This window comes from Manis javanica, chromosome 14, assembly GCF_040802235.1.
Source record: "Manis javanica isolate MJ-LG chromosome 14, MJ_LKY, whole genome shotgun sequence".
Classification (NCBI taxonomy): Eukaryota; Metazoa; Chordata; class Mammalia; order Pholidota; family Manidae; genus Manis; species Manis javanica.
Genome location: NC_133169.1, coordinates 88,542,897 through 88,561,277, shown reverse-complemented (window position 1 = coordinate 88,561,277; position 18,381 = coordinate 88,542,897). Strand labels below are relative to the sequence as shown.

Genomic DNA, 18,381 nt, shown 5'->3' with positions numbered 1-18,381 from the left:
CTGGTTTAATCAATGCTCTCACTCAATCCATCTTAAGTACCTTACAGACTGGAAATAATATTTAGGCATAAATATATGCAAAACTAGATTTTTTAAATGCACAAGTCATCAATGGAAACATATCTGCATTTTACTACACCTCTCATCATCATTCAAACCATCTTCAGAAAACCTGAAAAGGAAAATCTAAATAGCTGAAAAATACCAGTAGAACCTGAAAATTATTAAACTATATCTTCCACATGACTTACCTACATTTATCACCATCAAGGTTTCACCAAGAACCAGATTCAGGTACATAATTAGGGGCCACAATTACTTTTTCATAAAATCAGGGCCAAGTGATTTTTTAGTATCTACTAAGCCAACCCTCAAGGCCAGACACAAGGAAACGGTAGTAGTGCAGGATTCAAAGCTGAAGCCAAGTACTCCATTCATGGGGTATATTTTTGTTGATTCTCACCCCAGAACCCTGCCACCTCAGACAACCACTTAAACTGAATTATCACTTCTACTGGCCCTCAAATTCCCTTTCTGTAGTTACTTCTTTCTTTAAGTAGAAACAAATTATAGCTAAGTGGGGTATATTCTAGTATAAGAATACAGTGAAGGTCAAAAGAAATTCCATTTGTGCCACTAATGACTCATGGTGGGCCACAGCTCAGGTCAGAAAACATACTTAACAAGAAAATAACCAAAGAGTAGGATATTATCATTTACTTCACTAAAAATCTTGTTTCTTCAAAACTCTAAACAAAATTGATCCCATTAAGATATTTTTTAGCATTTTTAACAAATTTTAGTAACACCTCTTATTCCCATACAAAGCAATCTAATTTTCTGAAGGAAAAAAAAAACAAAAGACAAAAAATTAGAAATGGCTATGTAGGACCCTTTCAACACAGTGCGTGATTCCAAATGGTAACAATAAGTAAGAGACATGAGGGACCTTTGTGCTCACGGTGAGCCCTAGTCGTCCCCTAGCCCAGGCTCAAAGCCATTTATCCCATAATCTTAGACAAATTAACCGTGGTTCTTCTGTATCCCCATTCAAGTAATTCATTTTAAAGACCCACCCTTTATCTGAAATGGTTATTCTCAATAATGAGCCTACCAAAGGGAGACAACAAAAGAATAAGAAAGAAAAATAACAGTGCAGTATAAATATTTTCACCATAAAGAGTAAAGACTAGGTGCCAACTTTATGCATCTGAAGACTCTAAGTTTTATATTTAAAAGAAAGAAATCCTTCCTCTAAGGACTTTTAAAGCATATCAAACAAACTAGGTTTTCATTTGACAAAGTCTTAGGCCCACCAAATATGTAGAAATAAGAATCTCAAATACTTCAGTTCTCCAAATATACAAAACCAAATAAGGCACAAACACCTAAAGAATAAACACAAACAACTCTACAGTGTTGTAGTTACTGTGACTCAGAGAGCCCTTCTATTTTGTCTTGTAGGATAATTAAAATAGCTCTCTCTGTTGCACATGTCCAAATTTATTCAGATTGTTAGAGATCTATCATTCTGAAACTTAGAGTATGATAGGCTATCAAATTCCAAACTTTACTGTTGGTATACTCTAATTCAAAATAAAAAATCTTCAAAGACGTTTGTAAAAACCTCTGCCGATCTACTGTAAAATATAACTTTTGAACAGGAACATACTATACTATTGTAATAATCAAGAAAATAGTTGGAATGATCATTGAAATGTCGATTCAGGAGGCTCTCAATTTTCCTGTTTGGTTTTCAAACAACCGACACTTCTCTGCATTTACATCCTGGTTCCCCTACACAGACTTCCTAAGCTGATCTCAGATACTCACATGCAGCAGGTAAGTGAACACTTACAGCTATCCTACCATGCTAGGGCTGGTTTGTGTTATTTGACGATCTTGCACCATTTTTCCTTTATATATTGAGTAAGTGCAAGAGGGGGAAAAACATCAAATGGCAGATATTGTAAGAACTGCTGGTCTCCGAACTAAATACAACTGAGAAAAGAACAGACATCAGGAAGAATGAGAAATCTACAGCCTCAACTGGGTGCTCACACAGGCTTCAAGCCAGTTGGCTATGTTCACCCCAGAGAAAGGGCAAATGCAGGGAACATGCAGAAATACTAGAAATAAATTAGGTCTAAAAAATGAAGCATAATTAGGAATTCCAGAATGACTTACAACTCCTCTCTGTTTAAATTCATTATCTTTCGCAGAACCAATTTTCACACACATTTTTAGGAATGTATTGAGAACTATATGAAAGAAGGGAACTGCCCGTGCTGAAAGAGATGAAAAAATTGGCCCAAGATCAGTTCTTTTGTATTTACTCAATGATTCTGTATGAATGAAAATTCAGAAAAATTGCTTTGCAATCAACAAATGCAGAACAAGAAATTAAACACTAATCTACAGCAAAAGTTGCTACACAAGAGACATTTATTAATGTTCTGTTTTATTTACAGTTTCAACATAGCAGACCAAGGTGAATTACCACTTGGCAGAAAGCACACCATTCTAACATTTATAACACATCAGTTTCTGCAACACATTGTAAAAGCTAGTAGTATAGTACGTTAGGGATCATCTCAAAAGTTCCAAGCTAATTCTTTCTTTGCTCCTAATACCTAATCCCCCTTCCTCCTCCCAGCCCCTGGCCTAATCATCAGGAGACAAAAGGAAAAGAAACACAGTGGTAGGGACTCTAATCATAAGAAAATGTCAAGAATTGCATTTTAGTAATGAAGCTGCATTTGCCCTTGTCCTATTTTATAGTGACAACCATCTTTACAATCCCTTAGGTACCCAACACAGAACAATAATGTACTGCAAAATTCAGAATACAGACTATAAAAAATTAGTGCTTTTTACCAATTAAGAACATATTCTTGACCACATCTTAAATGGACTTTGCACTATGATTTTGCTTCCAGGTGTCACAGTACTACTGAATAAATTTCTAGATTAATTTTAACAGCAACTATGGATTATGTGCAGAAATGCAGTGATAACAAAAGTTTTAACTTTTGAGAAAACCCCTTTAAAATGGCCAGCATTATACATATCTTACACTGAAATATTTAATTCCAAATTCATTTTGAGATGGAGGATGAATAAAGCAAGATTGCCCCCTACTGACTACAGGGACAAGGCTCATGCTATTCAAAATGACTACAAACAATAGATAAGGCATTATTAATACACCACAGACTTGATTGCAAGAGCTTTTTCAAACATTAACCACTAATGATTCAATGATTATGGAATTCTGCATTAACTATTAAAATTTTACACCTAGGAACAGAGAGAAATGATATTTTTCAACAGTACTTAATTTTTTTTAAAGCAGGTGATTGTTCCTCTGTGTTCTGCATCTTGATTCACTTCCTGCAGGTGTTCTCCTGCTTCTTGAGAGAGAATTCATAAACGCAGGAAGGCCTTTGCCAGAAAACATCTGCCAGAGAAGGATATTGAATATTGAAACTCTAGTTAGCTTGTTGTTTTGGCTAAGGGACGGATGCAGTCACAAGAGAACGCAGGATGTTTGGAGACACAAGAAGCACATTTCAGCACAGCTTTAAGATTACTATACACTGACGTCATAGTATTCAATAAACATTAAAATTTCAATTCTTAAAGTTACCAAGGACTCCCGAACTAGAAAGAACTGGAATGCTTTCTATAAAACCCATGAAGTCAGGGGTCTCTCTTCAAACCTAATAGAATACCTGACAGAAGGTAACAGTTCCTTCATCCCACGCTTGACCTCAACAGCAGTGACTCAAACTTGGGGACAAAAAGAGAGTAGAATCTAAGCATCCTGGTAATCTCCAAATACACGCGAAGCTACTATTCATCCTGCCAATTCTGCCAGATCTCATGCAAGGAAGACTGCCAATTATGCCATACTACAGTTAAAACTGTCAAAGTTAAAAAAAAAAAAAAGACTATAAACTCACAGTATCACAAATACTTTTTTAAAATCATTTAGAAAAAAAGGCAATGTTATTTTGGGCATATATCTCTGGAAAAAAAAATATGTAGCCCCAAACTAACATTTAAAAATATACATACATTATATATATATATATACACACACACACACACATACATAACTGAAATAAATGCTCTCAAGATAATGTCCATATATTTTGTATTTTAAATGCAATTTTCATCCAATCCTTTTGAGGCATTTCTGCTCTGGCATAACTAATTCTTCTGGTTCTCACAAAAATAACAGGAACAACTACAAGTAACTCCCTATATTAATGCTAAAAGAAACACTAACGAGACACATTAAACTTAATGAATATTTAACGAGAAACTTCGCTCTGGCACCCACACCAGTGAGAGTTGGGTGGGCTCATATACAGGCCCTCAGCTTATTCTGCCATCTTTCCAAATGACTATAAAAGTCGCAAGCAGCCCTTTTATATCTTTTATTTTTAGACTGCTGCATAAATCCTTAGAAGGCTGACAAACTGCAGAAGAGCTACAACAATGAAGGAAATCAGTATGTTCTTTTAAAACTGTAAATACTTCCCTAAACTCCAAATTTATTTGGTATTCTGATTTGAAGTAAACTAATGATACTGACACAAGAGAAACTTTTTCTCAAATTCAAAGACCTCAGAATGTGCAGGGATAGAAAGATCCAGGAATATAAGGAACTCTAAAAGCCAAGCAGAAGAAAACAAAACTGGTAAACCCATATCAAATGGATATTTTTGCAATGATGCTAGACTCATTTCAAACCTAAGTACCGTCAGTTTTATCAGTTTCCATTTATCAGATGAAAACTGATGAAATAATTACTATTAGGTTGAAACACCAGAGTTTGCAAGAATGTATGATACAGTCCAGATAACTGCTGGCCACTACCCTTGGTTCATGCTGCTTCCACACTGGTAAATCAGATTTAAGAGGTCCCTAAGTCAGACACCTCCCAACAAACATTAAAGACCCATGAACAGGATCTAGATAGGTTTCTAATGGGCGATCTCGATCACTATGCAAATCCAGATGAAAAAGACGGCTAGAGGGACCCTCACTGCTAAGACTTCGAGGCCTCATAGATTGTTCAAGAACAACGATGAACTCGGGTTAGAGGATAGACAGCTTTTAAGGACAGGACTGTGGACATCATTAATGAACCGTAGATCAGATTGCCTTGGAAACAAAAGGAACCCGACAGCCTACAGATCATTTAATTTCAAGAGGATGACAACCATTTCTCCTTAGACATATGAATTTTTTAGCAAAACTTCCACTGCCAACATTTCTACTGTCCTGCTACTTATAACACAAATCAATACATCAAACTTCAACTTGAGATGGATTTCCTTTAATGAAATAGAAGAGCTGGGAAAAAAAATAGCTATTAAGGAAGAGAGGGCAGATTATAGAAAGGGAGAAATAAAACCACTTACCATCATAGGGAAAAAGTCAACATATCTGATGCCTAATAGGTACAGCTCACCAGGTCACAGCAATCCCTCCCTAATTATGAAGGGCCCTATCTCGTTAAAGCCAGGATTCACAAACTTTCTCTGCTCCTGTTTCAGATGTGGCTACAATAACAGAATTTAAAATCTATTATGCTTCATATATACAAGTGCCTTTGCAGTAACGTGAGGCTATCGGCTACCTGAGTTACCACTTCACAACTACTGTAGCTGACCCCTCAGCTGCACGGCAGCGTCAGGGAAGTGGTCCTTCAGAAAAATCTATTCTCCAGTTAACTGATAAGAAAATGTATAAATACATTTTTTACCATTTCAGATAAAGATGTTTCTAAAAGACGTCTGTTTCTTTTTAAACAACACAGAGAGAACATTTTGTTTGTTTCTGCTTCCTCAGTCACATATTTATGTCACTGCCCACCTCTAGCAGTTTCTTCTGGCTTTTCTTGCTGTGGGGTAGGAAACCAGACTTCCTTTTTCAAGCATAAATGTGCTCCGAAGGGGACCCTGAGAGCTGCCTCCTGTGATAATAGCATATGAGCTTTAAGGGTTTGGCTTCTGTAACATCTACTCTGGCTGATTAGAAAGAGGGTTTTCAGGGTTATTCCAAGGTCTGTTGGTTCGTGTGTACTATATTCTCTGGGTAGCCTACAGAGAAAGTCACTGTTCTTAATAACTTTTGCTAGTAAAATGCCAGATCTTAGTAGCATAGGAATTAAGTTATTTTTCTGTATGGCAAAGTTATTTTTTAAATTCTCTACCTGTACCTTTCTGACAAAACGTAAGCCTAGCTAGCTAGCTAGCTTTTTTTTTTTTTTTTTGGTATCATTAATCTACAGTTACATGAGGAACATTATGTTTACTAGGCTCCCCCCTTCACCAAGCCCCCCCCCAACAAACCCCATTACAGTCACTGTTCATCAGCATAGTAAGATGCTGTAGAATCACTACGTCTTCTCTGTGTTGCACAGCCCTCCCCGTGCCCCCCCACATTATACATGCTAATTGTAAGGCCCCCTTTCTTCCCCCCACCGCCTTATCCTTCCCTTCCCACCCACCCTCCCCAGTCCCTTTCCCTTTGGTAACTGTTAGTCCATTCTTGGGTTCTGTGATTCTGCTGCTGTTTTGTTCCTTCAGTGTTTGCTTTGTTCTTATGCTCCACAGATGAGTGAAATCATTTGGTACTTGTCTTTCTCCACATGGCTTATTTCACTGAGCATAATACCCTCTAGCTCTATCCATGTTGTTGCAAATGGTAAGATTTGTTTTCTTCTTATGGCTGAATAATATTCCATTGTGTTTATGTACCACATCTTCTGTATCCATTCATCTACTGATCGACACTTAGGTTGCTTCCATATCTTGGCTATTGTAAATAGTGCTGCGATAAACATAGGGGTGCATATATGTCTTTTTCAAACTGGGCTGCTGCATTCTTAGGGTAAATTCCTAGAAGTGGAATTTCTGGGTCAAATGGTATTTCTATTTTGAGTTTTTTGAGGAACCTCCATACTGCTTTCCACAATGGTTGAACTAGTTTACATTCCCACCAGCAGTGTAGGAGGGTTCCCCTTTCTCCACAACCTCGCTACCATTTGTTGTTGTTTGTCTTTTGGATGGTGGCCATCCTTACTGGTGTGAGGTGATATCTCATTATGGCAGCTAGCTAGCTTTTAACTAGTGACATCTTGATTTAAAAAGTTAAGAAGTCTCAATGAAAGAAAGTATGATCTTCATACTTTATATGACGATTTTCTAACACAACTTCAAACTAAACTAAATTTCCTCTGAACCAGAGAAGTAAAACACTCTACATTTGGATCGAAATGGACAGTTCCTACCCCCATCAAGGGACAAAGGGAATTCAGCCCCATGGGTTATTACAGCTTTTCAGGTCACCTATAGGAACACTGAAAACTAGTAAAGAAGTCATCAAAATTCTAAATGCTGCTCTAAGTCCCTGAACCCTTAATTTAGAGCTCTGATCCTCTGGGCATGTCTGGAATGACTGTAAATCAACTAGAATATCAAAGTTAGAAAAGGAAGGAAACCCTACCTCAAGTTTCTGACAATCCTGCAGCACTATAAGGCTTCTGACTCCTAAACACAGAGAACAGCAGCCCCAAACCTCCCTTCACAAGTTCAACAGCATTATTACTAAGGACTGCCTACATAACCCTAAAAGATGCTTTGTTTTACATTTAGAATATTCCCATAAAACATTTCAGAAGTTAAAAAAAATCAAAACAAATTTTATAAACTAAACCTCTCAATAAAGTTCCTAACAATGTAGATAATTCTGAGAAGTTCAGGCTTTCTCCCAACCTGGTTGTTGTTATGTATTAGAAGCAAGATAAGGGAAGTATACAATCTCTTTAAAAAGATCGAAATTTCCCTCTAACTGATGAACAGAATAAACAGAGGTGTGATCCCAGCCCATTTAGAAATTCAAAGCTACCATTAGACAGACTAAGTATACAGAGTCTATTATTTAAAAAAACAAATCTGTGCCCTCAGGGTATTTGGGGCTCCAATGGATTAGGGGAAATCTGTAGGTGATTTCAGTGCCTTTTCTAAGAAGAACTGTGGCAACCAAAAGAATTAAACTTCTGAATCTTCGGTAGGCAAGAGTTAAACCTAAGGCTCAGAAGGAATTACAAATCACAGTCAGACATGTAGAGGGAAGAAAAAGACGACAATGGTAATTGCATCTGACTGCACAGAACATCTGATGAGCCTCTAGAGGTTAGGATGCCCGAAACACAAACACAGGCACAGAGCCTCAGCCAGCGGTGTCCACGTCCATCTGTGCCCAGACTTTGCACCTAATTCAAATTCAGGACATGCCCCACAATTTTTAACATGCAATAAACCATTCTCCTTCTTAAAAAAAAAATCATAAACAAAAGTGGGACTCTTAAAATTTTCTTTCAAATAGATGTACATGTCTCTTGAAGAAAGAAACTGACTTTAACCAACACAAGCCTAAGTTCTTTGTATGCTTTAACTTTTATAAGATGGCCTTTGAACACCACAGTGGTGAGGGGAGCTGACCCCCTCACAGTCAAAAATCCTCATATAACTTTTGACTTCCCCAAAACTTATCCTTCTAATAGCCCACTCTTGACTGGCAACTTGACCAATAACCTGAATAGTCAATTAATGCATATTTTGTCTGTTATATGTATTAAATGCTGTATTCTTATAATAAAGCAGCGAGAGAAGAATGTTTTTTCAAATTATCACAGGTCTCAGAAAAAACTGTCTAATATATTTAAATTAGACTGCATATAAGTAGACCTTTGCAGCTTAAAACCTGCATTAAGGTTCAATTGTACTCCACCATACATTTATATTTGAGCTTATCTATCACTATAACCTCCTGTTAGCTACATACAAATAAAGTGATTAATATAGTATCTAAATATGGAAAAGTTGATGATGCTAGCTGTTATGATCATGATACTACACTTAAAAATAATTGTTACATTCAAGAAGTTATCATCAAATTATTCTGTTGCTTAAAAACTTTCAATGCTGTCCCAACACACTAGCAAATTAAATATGGCGGATACTTTCCTTTCTAGAAGAATGTATGTTCAAAAGCGAACTCCATTCTTAGCGTATGATTACCTATATAAACTATGATAACCCAACAGCAAGTACAGAACAAATTAATGTTCACATAGGACTAGCCTTGCATTAAGCCAGCATGTCACTAGGTTTAAAGGGCTGCTCTTGAATTCTATGGTTCCACTGCAAATGTGCTTCTCAAACTTCTGAGAATTACTGTCTCAACCTGACTTTCCAGCCTTGGCCTTCAGCACGACTTTATGCACAAACTGCTGCCCCTCGCGTAAGCTCCTTGCCTCCTTTCCTCTATCTCTGCTCTTCACTCTGCTCTAGATGATCCTGAAACTCTTCTCCACATATCCCAAATTTCCACTAGCAGAAATTCTACCTATTATTTATGGTGTATCTCAACGTGCCCCTCCACGATCCCCCCATCCTCAACACTCTTACGCGAGGAGCGAAGCCCCAGAAGGCCTGCTGGATCTGGTTTCCAGAGAGGCCTCTCTATGGCATTCTCTTTCCCAAGACCCCTTATCTTGTCCTTTTTGCAGCTACTGACAGAAGATGGAGATAGCCTCTGGGGAAAAACACTTGTGAAGCAAAGACAAGTCTCAGCAAGGCTTAGTCCTCCTGTTCTAAGCGGGGGGAAAGGTCCCTTCTCCCCTCCTTTCCCTTGGGTTGGGACCTCCTCACCACCGGAATAGGCACGTCAGGGTGTGAACCAGAAGGAAGGCACCAGGAACACCTCCCTGACGGACTGTGAGAGGCTGCGGGGGGCTTGTCAGTGGCCTGGGCAAAAGGACATCCTCTTCCCAGCTCTCGGGTTCAGGGGCCTGTGTAATTAAGGCGGAGTGATTAGGCCTGAAGGGCTCTTCTCAGTACTGTCCTCTGGAACCCGAACAACAGTAAGCAGGGGCTCTGGGATTCTAGATTCAAAGATCCAGGCCCCTAAGTCCCAGTCAGATACCCTAGCTCTCTGATGGCTACTGATCCTCTGCCTCCTCGGCGTCGTCAGAACATGAGATAACATTTCCTCCTACGGCAGTTTTTCTATCTTGCCTTTTCAACAGCTTTTTATAGAGACACTTCTTACTAAACTAGAAACAGCTAAAAGGCAAAGACTGTAGCTTCTTTACCTTCTCTATCCTCCCACCACAGGGGGTACACTCTAAACCACAGCGGAAATCTGCAATGCATCACACAATTACACTGGTACTAGAATTAAGGTTCTTTTCCTTTAATACCTTTAATAAATAAAGAGAACTCTGGTCCTGGGGAGATTCGAAAAAGTTTCTGGCATCTTCCGAACTTTTGCATAATTGATAAATCCTCTGAGAAACAGGAGAAAACCTAATTTAAAAAAGAAAAGTCAAGAATGAATTTATAATTTCCCCATTAGTCCTCTCCCCAGAAATATCCCTTTCAATAGCATGGCATCGTTTTTCTGCTAAAAGCTATCAAAACATGAGCAATTTCCTCCAAAATTTCCAAAGGATTTTCGCACCAAATTTTCCATTTCTCAATAAGGATACATAATCTCAGGGCCAAATAAAAACCTCTTCTGCACAATCAGAATCTAATTGGTCTAAAAATGAAATAGAAAATAAGATGGAGCCCAAACATGTGTATTTGGAAGCTTCATTTTGAAGCATTGTCAAAACCTATCTTCCAAGTTCTAAAAAAGCATCCCAAGATAATTAACGAATAAATAAAATAAAGAGATCAAAAACTTCTTCTCAAAAAAAAATTTCATCCTGTCTCGTCACAGGATTTTTTTTCCTGTTGACAGTACATAACGTTGTCCACTAGATGTCAGGATTCCCTTACCTATTACAACAATTCTTACACACTCAACTAAACTCACAGTTCACCGTAAGTCCATGTACAAACTCACTGGTTTTTGGTATAATTACGAAGTTGTACAACCGAAATCATGATTTAATTTTAGAACATTTTAAAACAAAAATAACAGTCACCTACCCCCCCTCCCTTCATCTGCTCCCTCTTTCCTTCTCCCCAGTCTTAGGCAACCACTTTCTTTTGGATATATTTTAAAACATACTTAAGTACAAAACTCTGTATTCAGAACTGACTTTTGGCAATAACCAGCAGTCATCAGCGCTGAGCTCAGTGAACACCATTCTGTTTGGCACCAAAAACAAGTGACTATAGAGCAGGAGTCACCCACCTCCTCAAATGCTGGGTGGGGGGATCCCAGTGAACTGGAGAGCACCTAACCTGAAGGGAGGGACAGCTACAACTCAGCGGCAGTCAAAGGGCGGGGACAGGCCAGCTGTGCTGGATATTCTAATTTTTAAGAAAAGTAAAGGAATTCAGCCATTTTATAAAATGTCTCAAAACAACTGTGGAACAACAACTATAAGTGAGATGTAGTTTATAAATTGCCAGCTTGAAAGCTCTGTGTAAACCTGCCTTGCAGGAAAAACTCCCCCAAAATCGTTTCTGTCTGAAAGAGAAGTTCCAAAAATGACCCAAACATTGGGTCCAAATGCATTCCATACATTAAAATTCTTGCCACTTTTTGCTTACTAGGAATCAGTAAGATATCAAGACCGATCAGTGGTAATGTATTATAAATTCATCTCCCATGAAACTTTAATATAGGGAGGAAATCAATCCATTAACTTCCTTTAAGTTACCCATACCACCACCAATCAACCTAAACATATACTTTATGGCTCTCCTTTGGTCCACTCAGGATTTGCTTGGACTTCAGGCGTGGGGGAAGGGGGGCAGGCGGTCGTCTCTTAAAGACACAGCTTACACAGTAGGCAAGCCAAGGAACTATTCCTCCCAAGTAACTCTCTGGTAGACTTGTTATTATCAGCTTCTCAGTAATGAAGGAATGGAGGATCATTACCCTTTCCCTGGATTCCAGTGACTAATAATAGAATAGATGATGCTTTGGGGGAAATGGAAGACGGTATGATGGATGACTTGTACTTCCTAAGTAAAATTTGAGGTCAGCAATGTATGGCTCTGTCACCAAAGGCTAATAAGCAGGAAGGTCATGAATATTAAGCCCCCGTTGGACATGGGTGCTGCCCTGCTAGCCAGATCCATTAGTAGCACGACCACCTAGGAGCACAATGAGGCGGCAACAAGCTGCCCGAAACAAGAGACAGGAGAAGACTGGTATCAGAGAAAGCAGAGTGAGGCAGTCATGCCATCTTTACTGACTACAGGATGGCCCTGCCACTGTCTGGAGAAATGGCAGCTGTGAGAGTGGTCTGTCACTGTAGCATATATTTTTTTCTTACAAAGACTGAAGAAGCTAACAAGTACTCACTACTCCAACGTTCACTTCTTTGCTTTAAAATGTCTTGAAAAGATTTTAAAATATAAAAATACAATCTTAAGACCAACAACCTGAAATGCCTGGCATATTAAAAAAAAAAAAAGGCCTTCTCCCAATTAGTTCTTATTCTCATCAGTAGTGAACTTAAGAATTCTGGAAAGTTAACAGTGGTTCTTCCAGAAGTTGTATCTAGCAAGGTTATACATTTTCTGTTTTCTACCAACAGATGCAACGAAGATGGGCCACATACACTCAATGAGTAGTTCAACTGGTTACAATAGGCCTATAAACAGCTGGGGCTGAGTTTGTGAACCCTTTGTGGCAACAACTCACAAGGAGAAAAAATCCAGACCCTCAAGTCCCCATATCAGCACGCTCCACTGGACGCACGGGGTACCTGAGTACCTGGATGCATTAGGAAAGACCTAAGAGACATTTTATTAGCATGCATGTTATTCTGATGGTGACAACAGCCTAAGCTTTCAGAGGAGTATTTTGAAAATTATAGTTACTACTTCTGAATATTATATTACTGTAGAGTAAGCAAGATGAGGGTTTACAAAAAGTAATTTCATTTTAAAATTTAACGTAACCTTTTCTCTTTAGGTTAAGTGTTAAAAGCACTTACCTAAAACCAGGAACACCCACCAGAGCCAGTACTGACCATCAAAATATCCAGGGAAATAGGTGGAAAACTGAAATATAAAGCAGAACATTTTATAGAAGCTTAGCAGATAAAATTTCACATTTTAGCTTAAAGGACCCAGAACACACAAAACTGTTTTGTACACAAGTGCTGTCATTAGCTCTTACGGTAATTTTTTTTTAAGTGAAAGCATTTTCTATATTACTTATTTGCAGTGGTTATGATATATGCAAATATATTTCCTCCCAAGGAACAGCAATCTTGAAATAAGACAGCTTTCAGCTTCACAGACTCCTTGTTTTGAAAGTGCTCAAAAAAAATTTTTTTTTAAACAATCTTTTTTTAGGGTCCATATATTTGTCCTTCTAGATGTTTCAATGGCAATTTTACTTTGCTTATCCCGTGCCAAAACCAACTATTCGGCCTCCTTTCTAATGAGCCCTGTTTCTGCTCCTGCCCCCCAGCCAGGCCTTGACTCGGGAGCTTCATCACGCACACCGTGACCACCCCGTCCCTGGGCCGGGCACAGAGACCGGGCACAGAACGCGAGGGCGGCCAACAGGGAGGAGGGCCGCTGAGGGGCTCCTGGCTCTGGGGGAGAAGGAAGAGCAGGAATAGCCCCTTTCTGCCGTTGCCCCTATTGCGTTTCTGATGTGATGCCTGAGGAGGCGGCAGCCCTGAGGGAGGTGCGGCCACACCGGGCACTCGGCAGAAACGTCGGCTGTCCCTGATGACGTCACTGAGACACTGACTGACCCTACAGGGCGGGACTTGTATACATTTTCCCAGTGTCTCTGTACCTGTTACGTGCAGACACAGCCATCCTAACTGATACAAGTCGATTCATTCAATGCAGTTAAACATTTTAGTCAATTTAGTTAAACATTAAGATAAAAAAATTAGTAACTAATTTTATATCTTCTATTGAGGGCTGTGGTGTCTAAGAGTTTCTTTGAGCACTAAAATGGAGTATTTTATTTCGTAACAAAATAATTAAGATTCAGGGAAGGAATGAAAAACCTCTTTAAGGCTTGGGTTCTTAACCTAAAGTCCATGTTTTAGGTTAAGTAGATATTATCTGTCTGCGGGAAAACCCATTATCAGATTCTTAAAGGAACTTGGAATCCTAAAAATGTTAACAAATGCTTTAGAATACTTAAATTTGTAAACTCCAGTGGCCAGTCAACACCCATTAATTACTTAATAATGCCAACTTATGATGAAAACACTGGGGTTTTATCTATGAAGCTGAGAACAGTAATGAACTCATCTGAAATCAGAGGACAATTTAGGAGGTCAGATCTTTTATAATTTTAATTTAAATTACTTCATGCAATTCCGACTAACTGGTAACTCCCTGAAGATCTCTAATTCACTTCAGAGATAAAGCCCCTAAGGAGCAGCACCCCTTAAACAGGTCTGGCCCCCCAAACATTCTGCATGACCAATCACACTGCTCATGACCCATCTGCAGGGGAGGGAGGAAGGGAGAAAAGAAACGAGGGAAAAAGGGAAGAAGAAAGAGACAGCAGAGAGGTGATATTCTTCCTTTTATTATAAAAGCAACTAATTTTAGAACAGATATATTATCATAGTACGAACATTAAAAACAAAAAGAGCAGCCAGTGAACAATTGTAGATATCCTCAGACCACCAATATTCACTGGATTTGACTACAAAACTTGTGTGCATTAATCAGTTGCAACCGATTTAGGTCCAACTTCATGAAACCAGAAGAAAGACAAACCAAGAATTCTTTTAAATGTTCAGATAATGCAAAAAATAAAAATAAAAATAAATTCTTAAATCAAATATCCAAAAGTCATTCTATTTATTGTTTCTCTACAGAGTCTGTCTAGATGGTGTACAACTTACCCTGACAATCAGGATCCACTTAATCAGAGAGAGACCAAAACCTGAAATGGCCCCGTACCTTCCAGCAGCTGAAGTAGTCAGGCAAAAAGACAGGAAAAACCCAATCCAGTTAAAAAGGAATGCCACTGTAAAAGCAGAGAGAAAAAAGATGTCAGACATGTCCTGGCACCCAAAGAGCAAGGGTGTCCCCGACACTTGCTTCTGCTCACATGGCTCTCCCAGGGATAAAAGCCCAGACACGCCCACACCTCTTTCCATCCACTTCTGCAGATACCCAGCCTCTTCTTCCCCAAGGCAAACAGGAGCGCCCTCCCTGAGCATGAGGTGTTACACTGCCGCATACCTCACTTGACTGCGCTTCCCTTTATTGCACTTGGCAGATATTGTGTTGCTTTTTTTTTTATAAATTAAAAATTTGTGGCAACACACTGTGCAAGTCTATCAGCACCATGTTTCCAACAGCATTTGTTCACTTCATGTCTCTGTGTCACATTTTGGTAATTCTAACAATATTTCAAACTTTATTATTATTATTACATTTCTTATGGTGATCTGTGATCAGTGATCTTTGATGTTAATATTGTAATTGTTTTGGGGTGCCACAACCCATGCCCATATAAGACGGCAAACTTAACTGATGGATGTTCGCATTCTGACTGTTGCACAGACTGGCCATTCCTGTCTCTCAGCCTCTCTTTGGGCCTCCCTATTCCCTGAGACACAACTATACTGAAATAAGCCAATTAATGACCCCATCATAGCCTCTGAGTGTTCATGTGAAAGGAAGAGCTGCACATCTCTCACTTTAAATCAAAAGCCAGAAATGATTCGCCTTAGTGAGGAAGGCATGAAAGTCAAAAGCCGGGAGGCTAAAAGCTAGGCCCCTTGTATCTGCTGGCCGATAAGCTGTGAATGCCAGGGAAAAGTTCCTGAAAGAAATGAGAAGCACTACTCCAACAACCCATGAATGATCAGAAAGCAAAAAAGACTTCCTGCTTATATGGAGAAAGTTTTAGAGGTCACAATGGAGGATCAAACCAGCCACAGCAGTCCCTTAAGCCGAAGCCTAAACCAGAGCAAGACCCTAACCTTCTTCAATTCTGTGAAGGCCGAGAGAGGCGTGGGAGCTGCAGAAGAAAAGCCAGCGAAGGTGGGTTCACGAGGTGTAAGGAAAGAAGCTGCCTTCGTAACATAAAAGTGCCAAGTGAGGTGGCAAGTGCTGATGCAGAAGCTGCAGCAAGTTATTCGGGAGATCCAGCTCAGGTAATTCAGGAAGGCGGCTACACTAAAAACAGATTTCCCATTAGAGGAAGGAGCCTATGTCAGAGGATGTCATCTACGACTGCTACAGCTAGAGAGAAGTCAACGCCTAGCTTCACAGCTTCAAAGGACAGGCTCAATCTCTTGTTGGGGGTTAATGTAGCTGGTGACTTTACGTTGAAGTCAATGTTCATTGACCATTCTGAAAATCCCAGAGCCCTTAAGAATTATGCTAAATCTACCATGTGTATGTTCCATAAATGGAACAACAAAGCCTGGATAATATCACATCTATTCACAACATGGTTTACTGAATACTTTAAACCCATCATTAGACCTACTGCTCATAAAAAAATTCCTTTTAAAACATTACTGCTCACTGACAATGCACCTGATCACCCAAACGTTCTGATGGAGACATAAAGAAGATGAAAGTCATTTCCATATCTGCAACATGACATCCATTGTATAGCCCACGGATCAAGGGAACAATTTCAACTTTCAAGTTTTATTATTTAAGAAATACATTTCATAAGGCTAAATTGCCACAGAGTGATTCTTCTGGTGGATTTGGGAGAACTAAACTGCAAACCTTCTGGAAAGGATTCACCATTCTAGGTGCCAGTAAGAACATTCATGATTCATGGGAAGAGGTCAAATGTCAGCATAAGCAGGAGTTGGGAAGAAACTGTTTCCGACCCTCATGGATGACGTGGAGCGGCTCAAGGGGCAGTAACTGCAGAGGTGGTAGAAACACAAGAGAACTGGAATCAGAAGTGGGGCCTGAAGACGGGACTGAAAGCTGCATCTCATGATAAAACGTGAACAGATGAGAAGGCACCCCTTCTGGACGAGCAAAGAAAGTGGTTTCTTGAGACAGAATCTACTCCTAGTAAAGATGCTGTGAAGACTGTTGAAATGACAACAAAGGATTTAGAATATGACATAAACTTAGTTGATAAAGCAGCGGCAGGATTTGAGAGGACTAACTCCAATCTTGAAAGAAGTTCTACTGTAGGTAAAATGCTATCAAACAGCATCACATGCACAAGAGAAACTGTTTGTAAAAGAAAGAGTCCACTGATGTGACAAACTTCACTGTTGTCTTTATTTTAAGCAATTGCCACAGCCTCCCCGACCTTCAGCACCCATTAACATGATCAGTCAGCAGGCAAGATCAAGGTAAGACCCTCCACCAGCAAAAAGATGACAACTCACTAAAAGCTCAGATGATGCTTAGCATTTTTGAGCAATGAAGCATTTTTAAGTTAGGGTACGTACATTGTTTTTTAAGACATAATACTATTGTACACTTAACAGACTATAATGTAAATATGACTTTTATAAGCACTGAGAAACTAAAAAATTGATTTTATTTGCTTTATTGCAGTGTTCACTATTGTGATCTGGAACTGGATCTGAAGTATCTCTGAGATATGCCTGCATTATGTCTACTGCTATTACTCTCAAAAATGCCTTAACATTAACCAGTATATAATGTATACTTAGGACTTCTGCCCTTTGCTGTATGTGTTAACTTCAGCTAATAAAGTAAATGCCTTGAACATGAAATTAATGCTCTCAAATAATCTGATTCAAGTCATTCATTCCCCCTGCTTCTATGAATTTTGATGGCTTACATAACAACATCACCTCTAAAGGCACTGCATTTCCTTTATGATCTTTTTAATATAGCAAATAAAAGAAATGGTTGCTCATTTCTAAGTGAGGCACATCGAAAGATAAATGGAAACTAACATCAAGAAGGAAAAAACTCAGGCTCACTTAAAAAATAGAAACTTACAAAATTCATCAAAGGCATTTAATTCCTACCATAGAGGCCAGATATGAGTAGGAGCAATACTAAGGGGCCCTGTAGACCTGAAAGATGAGGCTTAGCTCGTGTAAAACTACAGAATCCCCATAACTGCTTTAATTACGTTTTCCATAGACTATCCAAAGAAATAGAAGATGAGTAGAAATGGTATCAGGTAAGTGGGTATTAAGTACTGAGCATCTCAGTAAAAGGAATCAAATATACACAATGTATTAAAATGTTAGCTCAACTAGTAATTTTAATTCAGTCATAATCTAAAGCACTCAGGTTTGTGGGAAGTAGTTCTGCTGTGTGTCTATACTTACTGAAAAAAGTTAACATGAAAATCCCATCATTTCCTATCCTCAGCTGGTCAGCATCATCAAAATCATCCCGACCCACAAAATCCTCATCCTAAATGAAA

At 39.0% G+C, this 18,381-nt stretch overlaps 1 protein-coding gene across 1 annotated transcript in view; it reads right to left on the bottom strand.

Annotated features, from left to right (window-relative positions):
• Positions 1-2,427: 2,427 nt before the first annotated feature.
• Positions 2,428-18,381, bottom strand: part of NDFIP1 (Nedd4 family interacting protein 1) — a 45,978-nt gene continuing 30,024 nt past the window's right edge. The window contains exons 4-8 of the mRNA XM_073221869.1: positions 18,284-18,371; positions 14,882-15,006; positions 12,989-13,055; positions 10,286-10,391; positions 2,428-3,460 (exon numbers count right to left, since the gene is read on the bottom strand). Coding sequence (XP_073077970.1) covers positions 10,288-10,391; positions 12,989-13,055; positions 14,882-15,006; positions 18,284-18,371 — 384 coding nt within the window. The 3' untranslated portion in view covers positions 2,428-3,460; positions 10,286-10,287. The remainder of the gene's footprint in view (positions 3,461-10,285; positions 10,392-12,988; positions 13,056-14,881; positions 15,007-18,283; positions 18,372-18,381) is intronic.